The sequence below is a fragment of the Lampetra planeri genome, chromosome 7 (assembly GCF_965212315.1).
Source record: "Lampetra planeri chromosome 7, kcLamPlan1.2.h2, whole genome shotgun sequence".
NCBI classification, from domain to species: domain Eukaryota; kingdom Metazoa; phylum Chordata; class Hyperoartia; order Petromyzontiformes; family Petromyzontidae; genus Lampetra; species Lampetra planeri.
Window position 1 is genome coordinate 5,694,320 of NC_136113.1, and position 14,931 is coordinate 5,709,250.

Here is a 14,931-nt window from a genome sequence, read left to right on the forward strand (position 1 = left end):
AGGAGACGTATGACTGCCCGTAAGTGAGTGACGTTTGTGTACACCTGTGTCTCTTGTGCCACAGTGTCATCAATGCAAGTGATACGTTGCATAAAACACATTTAGTCTGTTGTGTGTGTGTTTTTTTTACCCCTGAACTTGTATTTTTGTAAATGACAGGCGAGTGAAACGTTCTACTTGAGCTGCTAGTGGCCACTAAGCGGTTGGATCTGTGCCCATTGTCCTGTTGTCCTGTCTGCATGTGAACATTTCACATGGAAGAAACACAGCAAGTCAAGAACATACAGTAAAACCTTGGATTGTGAACATAATTCGTTCCGGAAACGTGTTTGTAATCCCAAGCACTCGTATATCAAAGCACTCGTATATCAGTTGTGATCACGTGACGCTCGGCAGACAAAGCGTATACACGTACTGCTCGTATTGCAAGACCTCGCTCGTTTATCAAATTAATATTTATTAAAAAAATTTGCTCGTCTTGCAAAACACTCGCAGACCAAGTTACTCGCAATCCAAGGTTTTACTGCATGTTTATAGACTCAAAACAGTTTGAATGTAGTTCATGAGCAAAGCTAATGCTTCGTCTTTATTCGTGGTGGATGTGTGTCGCACACCTCCTCTGTCGCTGCTGTGTTAAGTGCGTGATGCATTGTGACTGTGTCCCCACAGACTGCAAGTTTAACTGTCACAATCGCTGTGCCACCAAGGTGCCCAAGGAGTGCATTGGCGAAACACTTTTCAATGGAGGTAGGTCCTGCTCTATGCGAAGTCCTCTTGTAAATATTCTTCGCATTCTCAAATGCGCTTCAGTTGTGAATGAATGAGGCCTTTAACATTTTGTAGTGGACTGTTTGTTCAGCGGGTTAGTGCGCACTGTGCTTTGAATCCGGTGACCCGAGTTAGATTCCTGACCATGGCCAACGTCAATGGCAAGTGATATCTGTACCGGTCCCAATCCCCCTACTTCACCATCCCGCAGTGACCTGCATGTTGGAGAATTGTCAAACAGCTCCCATGACCCGACACTGCGTGGGGAGGCCTTCATCCAGCAGTAGATTAACAAAGGGATGTAAATTATTATGATTATTTATTTAAACAATCTGTTTGGGGAAGTGACGCCAAGGACTTGTTTGCATGTCACCTGCCACTGATTCAACTCGGGTCGCATAGTTCATACTCTTTGGTTCTTTCGGTAAAGTCACATAGGTATAAAAATAAATGTAATCACAATAATAATATGATTATTTATTTATATTTTTATACCTACGTGACTTTACCGAAATAACCAAAGAGTATGGATCCCTGCAGTCACGAAAACTTCAAATCACAAAGTTCAATCGTGCAGTGGCCCCTGCTGCAATCCGGAGCTCGTAATGATCTTGCCCGCTCGTGGATTGGTGCTAACCCACGCACCTGCGATTGGGCGCGTGTGCTTGTCGCGTGCGCCGGGTAGGAGAGAGCGACGTGGTGATGGAGGAGAACAGCGACGACGGCAGCGGGAGGAGCAGCGAGCCCGACCCGCAGGGCGACGTCGACATGCCAGAAGACGCCGACCCGGACATGTTCCCTGACCGCCCAATCGGGTGAGACGTGCGGAACCTGTTGCCGTGTGAGGGCGGACGCCCGAGTTAAAGGGATAAAGCAAAACGAGGATGGGGCCTTCTCTCGTGTTAACTCTTCCATCCTCTGCTTGTTTGTGTGCCTGTGTCTGTGTATGTGCGTGTGCACTCCAAAAGGCAAACTGCAAGCAACATCCCGCTGATGCGCGTGATTCAGTCGGTGCGACAGACGAAACGGCGATCAAGCACCGTGCTGCGTGAGGGCTGGATGGTTCACTTCACCAACAAGGACAACCTCGTGAGAGCCGCACACGCAGCAGGAACCACGAAAACCACAGCAGCAGCAGCAGCACGATAGACATTTCTGTGCTTAATGCACAAAGCACTCTTTCAGCGATTGCTTTAATTGATCACCGATAAACTGCAGCTTTACAATACTTCTAAGAGTTTGAGGTCCTCGCACGTGATCGGGCTCCTTTGGCAGTCACGCTTACGCCAAAAAGTTTTCGGTCCTTGGCTCTCACATTTGTGCCTGTAGAACTGCAACCTGACCTCAGATATTCTCCCGTTTAAAAAGCAACAAAAAACATAATTATTACCTATGATATGTTCAATAAACTAGAGCTTTATTATACAGGTAGGAACAACAGTTCCACACTGCCCACCAGGGATTATTTGTCTGTCGTGCATAGCCCCTCCCAAACATGTACGCTCCTGGATTTGTTGAAATGCGTCACGTGACCGCGAGCTTTTTGTCGTGCACGAATGCGCTGTCCAACCAAGTTCCTCCCTGCCCACTCCGAAGGAACGTGTTTATTTTCTATTATTTGTTTTATTTATTTCTGTAGGGCGCTCTGCAGCCCTTTGTTGGGTCTGCTGCGCCTTATAATAAAGTAAAATGTATGTACGTATGTTGAATTTCTTTTGCACCCTTACGAAGCCAACCATGCTTATCAGAGGTGCAGGTTGCCGAGCTCGTAGCGCAGCGCGCTACCCGTTACACTACCACTCACGTGCATACAAGCGCACACAAAGACAAAGATCCCCCGTATAGCCTTAACAGACTGTAGGGGCAAGTGCTGTTAGCGAGCACCTATGAAGGCCGGAACGGTACACGAGGGGGTGGGTGGCCAGCACCACGCCCGACCACCTTTGTCTCTCCAGTGGCGATGTTTACACACTGCACCAGGTACTCATTTAAGGCTGAGTCGACCTAGGGGAGGCCCAGGACCGGTTCAGATAATCGTCACTGGGTGTTAGCCGTGAGCGGGAATCGAACCCGGGTCGCCAGGTTCATAGCGCAGCGCGCTAACCGCTACACTACCGCACACACACGTGCGCACATGCACATTCTTTTCTCACTTGGATTGTGCGTTGCTCCTGCAGAGGAAGAGGCACTATTGGCGCTTGGACTGCAAGTGCATCACTCTCTTCCAATCGGACACGGGCAGCAAGTACTACAAGGTACCGCGCTTTTAGTCTCGGCTTCTGCTGCACACGCCGTTGTTACGCGAGGCGTGCAGTGATGTGTTGCTGATGAAACAAATACAACAATGTTGTAAGATTGTACGTATGCCACGTGAATGAAATTACTAATTACAAGCTTATTGTCCTTCCCTTAAGAAGGAATATGTTTAAATGGGATAGCTGAAAGGATAAGAGTCAGGAGGAAACATCAGCACAACCGGTGTATGCGGTGGTGCACTGTGTGCCACCATAATTTTACACCTCACCCAGCTCCACCACCAGCTCCACCACACTAACATTATGTTTATGCAAGAGGACATGGAAAACGCATCATCGCAAATGGCTGTTACCAGGACCACGTGGGGGATAGTTTTTGATGGCGTCTAGCAACAACCCCTGGGAAAGTTCACTTGAGCCGACGTCTCCTCCTGACCCGTTCTCCCGCTCACGATGTTCACCAGGAAATCCCACTGTCGGAGGTCCTGCGCGTGGAGGCTGCCCACAGCTTCACCATGCTGGGCCCGCAGAGCCGCCCCCACTGCTTCGAGCTCATCACCTCCACCATGGAATACTACGTGGGCGAGAACCTGGGCCTTGCTGCCAAGGTGGAGTCCGGTGCCGACGGCGACGCAAAGGCCGTGATGCGGCCCAAGGAAGGGGGTGGCCGCGGTGGCTCGAGCCGCGACTACAGCCTGCTCAACTCGGGCCTCGGCGCCGAGGTGGCGCACGCGTGGGAAATGGCCATCCGGCACGCCCTCATGCCCGTCATGCCACAGCAGACGGCCAACGCCTCTTCCGCCACGGGCGCCAAATCACACGGTCAGCGGCGACACTGGGAGCTTAGGATTGTCACGGCCGGTCGGGAGAAGGGCAGGCCGCACGAGTGGTGGCAATGTGGGGTTAGAACATAGGACCCAGGGTTGTGATACACTGGGGCAATTGAAAGCAATTGTCATCAGCAATCATCACGAATGGATATGTATCAAGGGGTGGGGGGGGTTTGAGCGAAGGGACGGTAGAGATGTTAAATACCTCGCCTGGTTTGAAGGAGGTCGTGAGTTCAATCCCGACCTTGACGCCTTTTTGTTTGGAGTTTGCGTGTTCCTCTTATGGTAGAGTGGATTTTTTTAAGGTCCTCCGGTTTTTCCCTCCACATTTATAAACACGCATTTAGAGTATTTGGCTGCAATTAATTTCCACATGATAAGCCACTTCGATGAGATATAATTTGTGGACAGGTCGTTTCTGAAAAAAAAATATATAAAGCTCAGTGGGTCTTACCTGGTAAAATGAAAATAGGTAATAGTGAGGTAATAGAAGCATCCATTATTTCCTTCCATAAATGCTGTATGTCGGCAACTTGGCACGGCAGTGGCATAGAGTGATTGGGTTTTGTTTAGAACTGTGTTCTTCAACGCTTCTGCGACCCCCCCCCCCCCACCGTTGGACAGAAGACATGTGTTATCACTAAGAGAGGACGATGCGTTGAGATCGGCCAATGGCATTGAGGGCTGTGGTGTTACTTGTTTTTGCAGCGGAGGTGTGCGTGAGCTTCTCCATGTCCAACTGCAAGATCCAGGAGAACGTGGTGAGTAGCAGCGTACACACTCGTGAAGACTGCTATTTGATATCCACATGACAGGAGAATAGGGCAGTGAATTCGGAATCTGAGGGCTAGAGGAAGGTTGGCAATAATATTGTTTGCTTGGTGGTGCCTGTTTTCGAACATGATACTTATTTGAGAAGCTGTATTCGGTGACATGCTAATTCTGACATCCTTTTTTTTTACTTCCTGGTTTGTTATTCTGACTTCCAGGATGTTGGCTAAATTTAGTTGTCTTAATTGCCCTTTAACTTGCCGGTGATTTTAAACAATAATAATTAATTGTCACGTTAAACGCTTGTACATGTGACAATTCATTTGTTTGGCTGTGTTGGGTGGTGGAGAGTCTTGGCAATACAAACTGGTTCAGATCATTACGTTGCCTAACCCGAAAATAAATTAGTAATCTACGTAAACTTAATTTTAGAAAACTGTCAAGTGTTGTTAATTTTAATATTTTTTTCGTGGAGCTCTTATAACGTTGGTTGGCGCGTTGTGCCATTTTCAGGACATCAGCAGTATTTACCAGATCTTCCCGAACGAGGTGCTGGGCTCGGGCCAGTTCGGAGTGGTGTATGGAGGTGAGGGTACATGCGTGCTGTAACTGCGCCCATCGTCGCACACACTTTGCCTTTGATCAAACTCGCAGACTCACTCTGCAATGTACAAGTATAGTTGACAGCAGTCACGTAGCTTACTACCATACTTCACCACGCTGGTTTGTGCAGGCAAATGAAGGGGGAGAGGGGCTGGGGGTGCAGGATCAGTGCAAATAATTGCCCGTCACCTCCGATTAACACGGAGGAATATACACTGTCATTAGCCGTGGCCGGGAATGGAACTCGGATCATTGGGTTTATAATGGAGTGTGCTAACCATTGTGACACTTCCATCAATGGGCATGAAATAATATAATCAATTAATATATTGTTATTCTCACGATGCATGCATTGAATCGTCCATATAATAACCCATTATTTAAGATTTCTAAAAATCAAATCGGACGGAACAGGTGAAATATGAAACAGACAGTACAAATTAGACAAAATCAATTGTTTCTTTTATTAAAGTGACTTGAACTCATAACAATTGGATTGTGTAGGAGTCAATGTCTACATGCCAGAGTTTCCTGTACTAGCTCTTGGTAAAAGTGGACATTGCATACTGGTAGAGAAGAACCGTTCGAGGACTACTAGGCATGTGTGTGGCGGTGGTTATATTGCGGTGTGACACGACCTGGCGGTTTGGTGGTGTCTGTGTGGTTACACTGCGGTATGAGATGATGACCGTGCTGTGCGGTGGTGTCTGTGTGCACAGGGAAGCACCGTAAGACTGGGCGCGATGTGGCCATCAAGGTGATCGACAAGCTTCGCTTCCCCACCAACGAGGATAGTCAGCTCCGTAACGAGGTGGCCATACTGCAGGTAACGCTGCTGCTCTCGATTCCCCAACAACAGCTGTGATCAATCTGCTGCTGGATGAAGGCCTCCCCACATCGTGATTATTGCGCAGTTTTGTCTTTTTTTTCCCCATAATTCACCACACTGGTCAGTGAGGGACGGCAAAGGGGGGCAGCCAGGATTGGTTCAGATATCACTCGTCACTGATGGTGGCTGTGACCGGGAATGGAACTGTAGGTGGATGCCGAGTTTATCATGCAGTGCGCTAACCACTGTGCCACCACTCCCACAGTCCTGTAGAAAATATAATATGCACTGCATCAGGGCATTTTGGGTAATAACTTGCTAAACTACCAGACCACAGTCTGTTTCACCACTTTAAATAGACCAAAATAAATTTGTCCATCAGCCTGTGTGCCTTCCAGCAGCATTTTTTAAAAATGAGAACATTCTGGACTGCAGTCAACTTTCTAAGTGCCATCAGCAGAGTGTCGTTTTAAAACGAGAGGAATGCCACGGAGCTCCATCAACCTGTTCAGCAGAGTAAGCAAAAGTACAACATGTAACATGCACTGTTGTGGTGGATCGTGGATAACGTGGTAGCAGCAGTCATTCCATGCTAACAAATTATTTGGTGGCTGCTCCATTGGCAGTGGGGCACAAGGACACGTAACAACAAACCTCGACACGTTTGTCGATAACACTGCCCTTAAAGGAGAATAGAAAATAGGTGACATTTCGAGCATATTCTGTAAAGGAAAGGGCCAACGCCCAAAATGCCCCTCATTTCAACCTGCTGTTTTTAACAACCTCGGCTAGAACGCATTCTCATCCGCGACGTCTTCAATGAAAGCTGCACGATTAAGTGCCCACACCCCGTGCAGTCGCTGTGCGTGGCGCACCCAACCGTCAAACCTCACAACCCGGCGACATCAGCTCACGAGACGTGTTATGAAGGTGTGCAGTGAATCTGCGGAGCGCGTGTTTTGCACGAGCGCGTGGCGGTGTGGACGTCGCGCGCGGTTGTTCGCGTCCGTCTCTGCGTTACAGGAGTTGTTTTTATTATTATTATTATTTCATATCGATTCACGTTTGTGCAAGTATTCTCTCTTTATTCTCTGACACAGCTGTATTTACTTCACTGTTGTCATTTACGTTACGTGAAACATTGTCGTTTGTGGTGACCCCCAGGTTGCTCTTGCAAATAAGACTATCCTGGTGTCTTTGAGTTTGCACCTGATTAAACAAAACAAACCTGATATACGGTGTGTGCCCCCTCCACCCCCACAGAGCCTGCAGCACCCGGGCGTGGTGTACCTGCAGAGCATGTTCGAGACGGCGGAGCGTGTCTTCGTGGTCATGGAGAAGCTGCACGGGGACATGCTTGAGATGATCCTGTCCAGCGAACGTGGCCGGTTGCCCGAACGCATTACCAAGTACTTCATCTCACAGGTGCAGTGTTGGCTCAGAATTTAGGTGGCAGTGGGGCCCGCACACCTTCAAAATACTTACCTACTCATTATAAATGACATATACTCCCTCCCCCGCAGGCTTCTATGCCCCACTGCACAGATGTCTATTTTGCGTGCAAAAGTGCGTTTTGCGTGTCTGTGTCGGAAGCGAAGCCGCAGTGGTTTGCACTTTGCATTTGATGTTACGATTGTGGAGATGCGAGCTCAACGATTGGCCATGCAGCATGAAACACCTGTGGTGTAGGCAGGCTGGTTGTAGGTATTTTTGCATTGCATGTAAACGTGCCGGCTGCTTGCTGCTCTGTCGACAGATCCTCATGGCGCTGCGCCACCTGCACTTCAAGAACATCGTGCACTGCGACCTGAAGCCGGAGAACGTGCTGCTCGCCTCCTCGGAGCCCTTCCCGCAGGTCGGCACGCGCCCTCTCACGACGTCGGCATTCGAGCCGACGTCATAAAAACACACGCTTCCTCTTGCCCACCAACGCGGGGGGGCCCGACTCTCGCCTCGCCGCTCCTTCCCACCTAACCTCTCGCCCTCTGTCCCCTTTCGCCGCACGCCACTGCGTCTCGGACGGGCAGGTGAAGCTGTGCGACTTCGGCTTCGCGCGCATCATCGGCGAGAAGTCGTTCCGCCGCTCCGTGGTGGGCACGCCGGCCTACCTGGCGCCCGAGGTGATCCGCAGCAAGCAGGGCTACAACCGCTCGCTCGACATGTGGTCGGTGGGCGTCATCATCTACGTGAGCCTCAGCGGCACCTTCCCCTTCAACGAGGACGAGGACATCAACGAGCAGATCCAGAACGCCGCTTTCATGTTCCCGGCCAACCCGTGGAAGGAGAACTCGCCCGATGGTAGCTGGGGGCGGGGGATTGCCTTGCGGTGCATGTGTCGTCATTTTCACTTCCAGCTTGTTCCATGCGTCTTTTGTACGTCACATACAATTTACTTCGCCACCCCGATACATTAACCACCCGTACCAAGTGTAGTATGTCTATGTGGTGTAACTGTAACTTCATATCGGTGTTCGCATGTCAGATTTTTACAAATGGGTAACCACCAAGCATATTTTAGGCTGTTGCAGGCCTACATTTTCAGTAGAGTGCAATGCAGCAAAATAATGTTTGTACTGTTCTATGCTACGTCTGCGCTTCCCATGAATTTGGCGACCCACAATGACCACCAGCGGGTTCAAGGATTGTCAATGAGTCCCACGACCCACATGGTGTGAGGAAGCCCCTCATCCAGCAGTGGATTAGCCAGAAGGGCTGTACACAGTACACATTTGCGGTAACATCTTCAACGTTTGTTTTTCATTAAATTAATATTTGTGTGTGTGTGTGTGTTTTTTTTTAGCCATCGACTTGATTTCACACCTGCTGCAGGTGAACACAAGGCAGCGCTTCAGTGTGGACAAATCGCTCAGCCACCCGTGGCTGCAGGTAAAGATCCCCGCACACACCAAATGCAGATGTAAAACTCGAGCCAATCTCCGTGATTTACAGTCCATTCAGAGTCACAATTGAAGAATAGATGTCGTTTTAAACATTGTAGGAATGTAATGCTCGAATAGCAGCAGAGATCATGCAAACCAATCGATCACAATATACGACTTTAAAATAATACATTTTCCGCACGCGATTCGATGCAAATTTATTGCGAATGTAAGAATTGATTTTAGTCGGTGAATTGCAATGTACCTTGTCAACTTAAGTTTCAGCGCTTCTGGAACTTGATATTCACTTGCTGTGATTGGGACTGTGCTAACACTTGCCTCTATGATCGGCGTGCATGCGTGCCTGCATGCTCGTGCACTGCTTGCTGGTGTCCACGTTCCACTCGCAGGACTTCCAAACGTGGCTGGACCTGCGAACGTTGGAGACGCGCCTGGGCACGCGCTACCTGACGCACGAGAGCGACGATGCACGCTGGATGCAGTTTGCGCGCACGAGCAAGACTTGCGTGCCCGCGCACCTTGTGCCCGAGCGGCAGCCCGATGGGATCGACTCCGACGCGGAGGACGGCGAGTCGCAGCGCATAACGCGCCTCTAACCACCCACGCGCCCACCCACCCGCTCACTCAACCGCTCGCCCCGCTGGCACGCGAGAAATGGCAGTGTGGACATTGGCCCTGCACATCGGTGCGTTTGCAGGATGTCTGCCTGCCTTGCCTGCCATTTGAACGTTGGGCAGGACCTGCAGCTGCTTGCACGAACAAAGGGATGAACTGCGACTTTAGTGCTCTGGCAGGGCGCAAGAGACATTGCAACACACCTTTCACTCGATGGTTTATTCTTGAGTGTATTTGCTCTTTTTTACAGTATGTTTGTTTTCAGATTACAACCGAAGCAATCAAAAGATGAATAAAATAATGTGGACATTTTACATTTTGTTTCATTTGAGGAGTAGCAATTCGACCCATTGCTCACTTCACCTTTGGGTTGTGTTCACTTGGGCTTGATTACGGGTGTCGGCGATGGTCTTAATGAGTCGTCAGCGCTACACAGTCGTACGGAGGGAAACGCAGCTGCCACCAACACATTTCACCGCCAGTCCCGTCCACAGTGAATGAGATCGTCCAAATCAAAGGTTAGCTCACATCCCTTTGAATGGACTCGGAGATTAGTTGGGATTGGGATTGTCGAGGAAGACCCTTGGACCAAGCCGAGTATTTGGTGAAAAACTGAAATGGAGAATGGAAGCAAGCAGTGGAGATGGATGGAGGAGGGGCATATTTAAGAAATGCAGCAGTCAGCGCTTGACTCTGCACCATATCGTCTGTCCGCACATATGGAGTGCTTATTTTTCCGTAGCTCGAGGATCAAATTATTTTCAACGGGAATGCAGAAGCATTTATCCCCAGGCTGCTGCAAGTAATTATTTTTGGCACATCATTCTAGGGTTGGTTCACAGATAAATTCCCACGCAACAATGAGACTGTGCATTAAACCAGATTCTATTAGGCTACCATTTCTCACTTGTGACTGTGATTATTGTCAGCATTGAGGTAGCAAGCACCAGGATGGCCGCCACAACAAATGCTTGCCATCGTTTAGTTAGGCTATTTAGGCTATTGAGATTGTCTTGACTATAAAGTCAATATGCCCAGTCTCCCAGTGACCTTTATTTGGAACAATGTGAGTGTCCAATGAGACCCAAAAGGCAGTAACAGAGACAATATAGGATAAAACTCTACTGTACAAAGTTAAGTGCAGATATAAAATCAAAACAAGGCGAGTCTTGGCGGATGGCCAGATGGCTTGTTGCGTGTGTGCTTGGTATTGCTCATGCAAGAGTGTATCCCACAAATCAGTGACATGCATCCTTTCTCTCACGACTTCTTCCTCACGTGTTCCCATGCCTGTCAACCCCTTATCAGTGCCTACATTATTACAGACCAATTTAGACCTTATTGGTCACCCTGTGCCCTTATGAATCTCAACGTTCATCCTACAAAGTCCCATCACAAGGGAGAAACACAAACAAATAGATAAAGAATGTGGTTTGCCCGTATTGAAACGGCTGTACGCCGTATGGACCTGAAAACTCAATTTATCTGTGCAAAAATACGGGTGAACCGTATGGGTTGACAGCGCTGTGTTTCCAACTCGTGGAGTTTTCCCATTCACTAATTTTTTAAATGTAATTTTGCTTTACTTTGCAAATTCTATACTGCTATTTTAAAGCATTTTATACTGTATATATTTTTAAAACGTTTACATTGTAATGTTTTTATTAAGAACATATTTGGTACTTAATCTATTCTGATAAGTAAGTACAGGGATGTATAGAGGTTGAATATGTTTTTCTTAAAATTTTCCAAATTACGTGAAATTAAGCAGGCAACAATAACGCATTAAATGGTAGAATGGCAGGAGACAACGCATTTCTTCCATTGCCAAAACCCCAAAAAAATATTAAATGATTCATTGGTGGTGTGTGTGTTTTTATACTGTCAAGCATATGGCTGAACTGAACTTTAAAAAAATGGACATGTGCATCGACTCAGCACGAATCCACTCAGTGAACCAGTGACAACCACCAGCACCGTGAGGCTCCACGTCATGGAACTCTGGGCACGCTTCAGTGACTGATGAGCAACGCGAGCAAACTGCTGCATCACTGTTATCCGTGTAACTTCTCTAACAAAACTGTAATGGAGGATTGCATTGTGGTGTAATGTGTATGCAGTATATACACATGCTATAGTCTAGGAGTATGTGTAATTGCAAGCCATGGTGCCTCGGAATGGTCAGCATTATGATAGGACCACATGGACACCCAATAGTTAATTCGGGTCACGGGTAGAGAGGGTTTCGGAGTTGAACGTGCTACCGCCTGCCAATGCTGACCGAGGGATTGCCGAGTTAGTCTGTGTGTACAGGCGGTGAAGGGATGACGCTTTACAGGCGGTTTGAAGGTGCACGCCTCTGTGCGGTCGTTTATTTGTGTATACTTGTAATGGTTTAACACATTTTTACGTTCGATTATGAATACTGCTGAAGATGTATGTTACATTGTAAGTTTGTGTATAATTATTGAGGGTGAACTTACATGGTTGTTTCCTTAAAAAAAACATTGATAAAAAGCTGATCGTTGACAGCTTCATATCTTTTCATTATCGTAAGGGATGGTTTGTATATGTTCAAATTCTCTTGGGAATTGTGATTTCGTAATTTTATTGACGCTCACTTTCATGTTGCAAAGATCTGTACACCAGCTGTTGCAAAAGGGCTTTTTAATGCAAGCAGGGAAGGCCATTTCAGTTGCGTGCATAGCATCCATAAATGACATGCTGCATTCAAAACAGAGATGTAGCCTATACAGTTGTTAACTTGATGGCTGTGCCAAATGTAGACTTTGGTAGTACTGACGAACTGGGCATGTTGCATAAAACACAAAAATGTACAGCCCCTTTGTCAGGCCACTGCTTGATAATGGGGGTTTAACGATATTTACCACGCTGCTACGTGTCTGTTGAAGGGATTGGCCCAGAACCGATCCAGCTATCACTCGCCACTGATATTCGCTCTGGCCAGGAATCATACTCAGGTGGCATGATGCACAGCGCAGTGCACGGATCGGTGCCACAGTTCCCACCCCCAAGGGCATGCCCTGAAGTGGTTTAATGTAACTGACTGCTGGTTTACACACACACATACGGCAGTTGCATGTCATGTTTATCATGAGTCACCCTGGGTTCCATTTAAAACACAAACTGTTGTAAATAATTGCATATTCACACAAGTAGTGTTAGTAACATGAGAAATGTAGATAAATTATAAGAACTGCACACGGAAAAATACCATTAAGTGTATTTTGCTACCAGCTCTTTTTAAATCCAGAACATGCTGTATCTAATTAGATTGTGGCTACTCGTAGAATGGCCGGTGGTTTAACTGAACACACGTTGACAGTCGAGCTTTAAATAAAAAAAACAATAAGGGGGTCAGTGAATTGTCTTTTGAATGTTTCGTGAATAGTCATTTTAGTTTGTCGCGAAATTTGTTTCTAGGGACTATCGATACCAAATGTAACGTTGGGTAAGATGATGGCAAAACGATTCCATCAATAGGGCCCGGGTTATTTTTCATTAAGCTAACAATGAAATGTTACTAATCTTGAAAACCTGTTGCAGTACTACGCATTGCCCGTAACAATGACACGATATTGAAATATAATAATAGTTTTTTTTACCCTTTTACCTGGCAACAAAACTGACACCTTTTTTTACAAGGAGTCATGTTTGCATTGACCACAATACCTGCAGTCGGAATGCAAACAAAAAACACAACTCTGATAATGTATGCAACTGTCCTTGAAATTGATTGGTCCACACCCGAGACAGCTTTCCTTAGAGCCCAGTCTCACATGGTGTTGGACCAGATGACGTCAACAGGCGCACAACTCAAAGACAATGCACCATCAGAGTATGAGAGCTCGGGGTAAGCATAAAAAAAGGTGTCAGTTTTGTTGCCAGATAAAAGGGTAAAAAAAACAATTATCATATTTTGCTACTGGCAAAGGAGGTTCCAATGGTGATGATATTGAAGATTAAGTGATGTTAAAAATACTTTTAAAATTACTTTCAATGGTGGCCGCCATAGCGCCGTCGAGACATTGCAGTGACGTCACTAATATCTGAACAGGTGGCACTTTCTCGTTTATCCGCGTCGACATTACAAAGGGACACCTAATGTAAAAAGAACTCGACTACATTGATGATCATCATTTAAAGTGAGACGCTTGGGTCGGGATGGGCGTAATGGGGGGGGGGGGGGGTAATCGATTAGAATGGATTAGAAGAGATTATAATGAATTACAAAGAATACATAACTTCGATTACCTTAACAAAATTCCCCAGTAATCGATTAATGTCTTACGAGTCGATTAATCGACGAATTACTCTCGATTATAGAAAAAACATTCTTTCACTGAATGTTGATCGGCATTGGAGGATGGGGAGAATAATGGGGTGGGTACCTGGCCGAGAACCCCCCACCGATATGGCAAGTGCTGTTCGCGAGTTGCACCTATAAAGGCCGGCACGTCACACGAGGGAGGGGGTGGGTGGCCAGCACCACGCCCGGCCGTCTTTGTCTCCCCATGACCGGTTCTGATAATCGTCACTGGTGTTGGTGGCCGTGAACGGGAATCTAACTCGGGTCGCCGGGTCCGTACCGTTGCACGACACACGCACACTCCACCCCACTCCCCTCCTGCACCGCGCCACGCTGCCAGTGTTTTTTTGGGGACGGCCCCTGGCTAGGTTTGCCCACGTTACCACATCTGAGGATGTGAGCGGGACCGACTCGACACGTAACAGAACTGAGGTTCATTGAAAGATTGGTTGACCAACACCTCCATTACTTTCTGTCCGTTGCGTCCGATTGTCAATTGTCGGGCGGGTGATTGGTGAGGTTGAGTCCACAATCAGTTATTTCTTTTTGTACCACGACTCGATCTGCCAGATACCAACATCCGGGCAGCCAAGAGGGCCATCCCTGGAGCACGGAGACCAACACAGCTTGAGTGGCTTCCTGCACAAGCCCACATTGAACCTCCAGACGTCTGGAGGGGAAAACATTCTACAATAACACCACCGGCTGTCGGTCAACAAAGCACTCCCACTGGCAAACGACCGCAACTAGGCAAATAACGCTTTATGTTACCAAGTAAAGCCCACTAGCAAAATAGCTTTATTTCAGAAGTAACCTGGCCACAAATAATAGCTCAAATCAACTGGCTTATCATGTGGAAATGTCTCGCAGTCAAATACTCTCAAGGCATATTTCTAAATGTGGAGGTAAGACCCAGAGAAAGATCCACGCGACCACGGGGAGAACATGCAAACTCCAAATATACAGGCGTCAGGGTTGGGATCGAACCCACGACCTCTTGTATATCAAGCGAGGTAGTTAACATCTCGCC

The 14,931-nt window shown here is 47.5% G+C and overlaps 1 protein-coding gene across 1 annotated transcript in view; it reads left to right on the forward strand.

Annotated features, from left to right (window-relative positions):
* Nucleotides 1-12,957, forward strand: part of LOC144719841 (serine/threonine-protein kinase D3-like) — a 60,080-nt gene extending 47,123 nt beyond the window's left edge. Inside the window, exons 6-18 of the mRNA XM_078596092.1 lie at nt 670-747; nt 1,454-1,583; nt 1,737-1,857; nt 2,946-3,023; nt 3,488-3,845; nt 4,562-4,614; nt 5,138-5,210; nt 5,947-6,053; nt 7,320-7,481; nt 7,813-7,911; nt 8,084-8,354; nt 8,857-8,942; nt 9,346-12,957. Coding sequence (XP_078452218.1) covers nt 670-747; nt 1,454-1,583; nt 1,737-1,857; nt 2,946-3,023; nt 3,488-3,845; nt 4,562-4,614; nt 5,138-5,210; nt 5,947-6,053; nt 7,320-7,481; nt 7,813-7,911; nt 8,084-8,354; nt 8,857-8,942; nt 9,346-9,552 — 1,823 coding nt within the window. The 3' untranslated portion in view covers nt 9,553-12,957. The remainder of the gene's footprint in view (nt 1-669; nt 748-1,453; nt 1,584-1,736; nt 1,858-2,945; nt 3,024-3,487; nt 3,846-4,561; nt 4,615-5,137; nt 5,211-5,946; nt 6,054-7,319; nt 7,482-7,812; nt 7,912-8,083; nt 8,355-8,856; nt 8,943-9,345) is intronic.
* The last annotated feature ends 1,974 nt before the right edge of the window (nt 12,958-14,931 follow it).